General features: G+C 61.8%; 1 protein-coding gene across 1 annotated transcript in view; it reads left to right on the top strand.

Moving 5' to 3' along the window:
* The window catches only part of MNEG_1938 (formate C-acetyltransferase), a gene marked incomplete at both ends in the record, with an annotated part of 8,154 nt that overhangs the window by 1,767 nt on the left and 3,996 nt on the right, over positions 1 to 2,391 (top strand). Inside the window, 6 exons of the mRNA XM_014049579.1 lie at positions 5 to 115; positions 316 to 477; positions 819 to 944; positions 1,245 to 1,313; positions 1,515 to 1,590; positions 1,826 to 1,944. Coding sequence (XP_013905033.1) covers positions 5 to 115; positions 316 to 477; positions 819 to 944; positions 1,245 to 1,313; positions 1,515 to 1,590; positions 1,826 to 1,944 — 663 coding nt within the window. The remainder of the gene's footprint in view (positions 1 to 4; positions 116 to 315; positions 478 to 818; positions 945 to 1,244; positions 1,314 to 1,514; positions 1,591 to 1,825; positions 1,945 to 2,391) is intronic.

Genomic DNA, 2,391 nt, shown 5'->3' with positions numbered 1-2,391 from the left:
AAAGGGAGAAGGAGGTGATCGTGGGCCTGCAGACCGACAAGCCCCTGAAGCGCGCCATCAAGCCCCTGGGCGGCATCAACATGGTCAAGGCCGCCCTCGAGGCCTACGGTTACGAGTGAGGCCCGCTGGGCGCGGCGCATGGTGTGCGAGGGGAGGGCAATGGACGCAGGTGAAACATGCCTGCTAACAACCTCCAGCAGGCGGCAGCTGCGTTCGTGCGCCATCGCGGTGCAACTTGCGCAAGCTCAAGCTCACGCGAACGACCCTGCACCGCCTGTCGCCCCAACCCCCTCCCTTGCACCCTCTCCCACGAAGGCTGCCCAAGGACGTCAAGGACACGTTCACCAAGGTGCGCAAGACCCACAACAGCGGCGTATTCGACGTCTACACAGACGAGATGAAGCGCGCCCGCAAGAGCGGCATCCTCACGGGCCTGCCAGACGGCTACGGCCGCGGCCGCATCATCGGCGACTACAGGTGCATTTTTGTGTGTGCGTTCGCGTGTGCGTGCGTGCATGCGTGCGCATGTCTGTGCGCGCGTGGATGTGTGTGCACTTGCACATGTACTTGTATAACCGTGTATGCTGAGGGGGACTGATGGAGACGCCCGCGGCGGGCTGCTTCGCGCCGGTGCGTCACATCACTGGCGCGTGTACTGACTTTCAATGCACTGCACACCAGGTCCGCAGCTGTCCCTGTATGCTCCATGCATATGTGGAGCCCATCATTTTCCTTCTGGCTGGCCGATTTAAGCATATCTCACCGTGCACCCCCCTCCAAACTGCACCCCCGCCTCTCGGCACCCCGTCACCGCCCAGGCGTGTGGCGCTGTACGGCATTGACGCCCTGGTGGAGGCCAAGAAGGCCGACCTTAAGAGCGTGCTGCTGGGGGTGATGGACGACGAGAAGATCCGGCTGCGGGAGGAGGTGCAGGAGCAGATCAGGTGGGGCAGGGGCGGGGTGCAGCCCACCCCACGTGGGGATTGAACGGTGTGGGTCAAGGAGTTGAAGACTGGGGGTGATGTGGGTGGTGGGTGCATTGTGAGGGAGGGATGTGGGGGGGAGTGATGGCTTTGTTGCAGTTGGATCGGATGAGAAGCGACGGCATTCATGGGGCCCCTGTTGAAGGCGGAAAAATCAAGAAGTCAGCACAAGTCACAAAGGATGCCCATTGCCCATCTCATGCACTACTTGCATCAATGAACCACCCCTCAACCCCCACCGCCACCACCCCCCACCTCCAGGGCACTGCAGGAGCTCAAGGAGATGGCGGCGTCCTACGGCTTTGACCTCGGCAGGCCCGCACAGAACAGGTGCCCCGGTTGGTTGGTGCAGCACTGCAAAAGGGGGCTGCGCATGGATGAGGGTTGACAGCAAAATGCAGATGTCCTGTATTGTTTGCCCCGACAGGAGACAGCCCTGCGTCCCCTCAGCTGCAATGGCTGCGCCCTCGCCTCAGCCCTCACCAGGTGCATGTGACCACCCCTTACCCCCCTCAACCCCCTTCCTCCCAGCCGCGAGGCTGTGCAGTGGGTGTACTTTGCCTACCTGGGGGCTGTCAAGGAGCAGGACGGGGCGGCCATGAGCATGGTGCGCTGGACTGTCACTGCCCCACTGTGTTGGGACACACAGCGTGCCGGCTAATCGCTGTCGATGCTTGCAGGCGTGTGCTCCTCCAGTGGCTCGGACCGCATGCAGCTAACGTCCAGAGTGATCCCTGTAAACGTGACACTTTGGGGCGATGCCCGACCGCAGCCTTAGCCCAGCACAACTGGCCTCAGCCACGGCGTGCAAACGCTCCCTGCCCATCTCAAACTCCCACCAGGGCCGCCTCGACGCGTTCCTTGACACCTACTTTGAGCGCGACCTGGCTGTGGGGTCTATCACTGAGGAGCAGGCGCAGGAGATGATTGACCACTTTGTCATGAAGATGAGGATAGTCAGGTGGGGGGGCGGCTTGGAACGAGCCAAGGGGGAGCGGAGAGGGGACAGAATGGATGGTGGCGGATGTCGAGGGAACCTGGGGGGACCCTTGTTGCACCCGGCTGGCCTGCAGCTTCTTTGTTGCGTTGGGATGCATTGCAGCGGGCCCCTCAGTGATTCGGCCGTACCATGCAGAGTGTGCTGCGACATTGTGGCCATGTGACGGCACTGTGACAATTGCAGCATACGCATGACATTGCCGGCGGCGCAGGGGTGCTTGTGTTATGTATGCCAACATTCCCGGCCTAATGCATCCCAGTTGTCAATCCGCCAACCCCCATCCTCCTCGTAAATTGCAATGCAACGATACCTCCCTGCTGATAGACCCGAATTCACGTCGTATGGGCCAAACCACCACACGCCGGGCCTGCCCCTAATCAATCCTGCTTGCCTGCCCCCCCCCCCCCC

The sequence above is a fragment of the Monoraphidium neglectum genome (assembly GCF_000611645.1).
Source record: "Monoraphidium neglectum strain SAG 48.87 unplaced genomic scaffold scaffold00207, whole genome shotgun sequence".
Classification (NCBI taxonomy): Eukaryota; Viridiplantae; Chlorophyta; class Chlorophyceae; order Sphaeropleales; family Selenastraceae; genus Monoraphidium; species Monoraphidium neglectum.
This window is presented reverse-complemented; position numbering and strand designations above follow the sequence as displayed.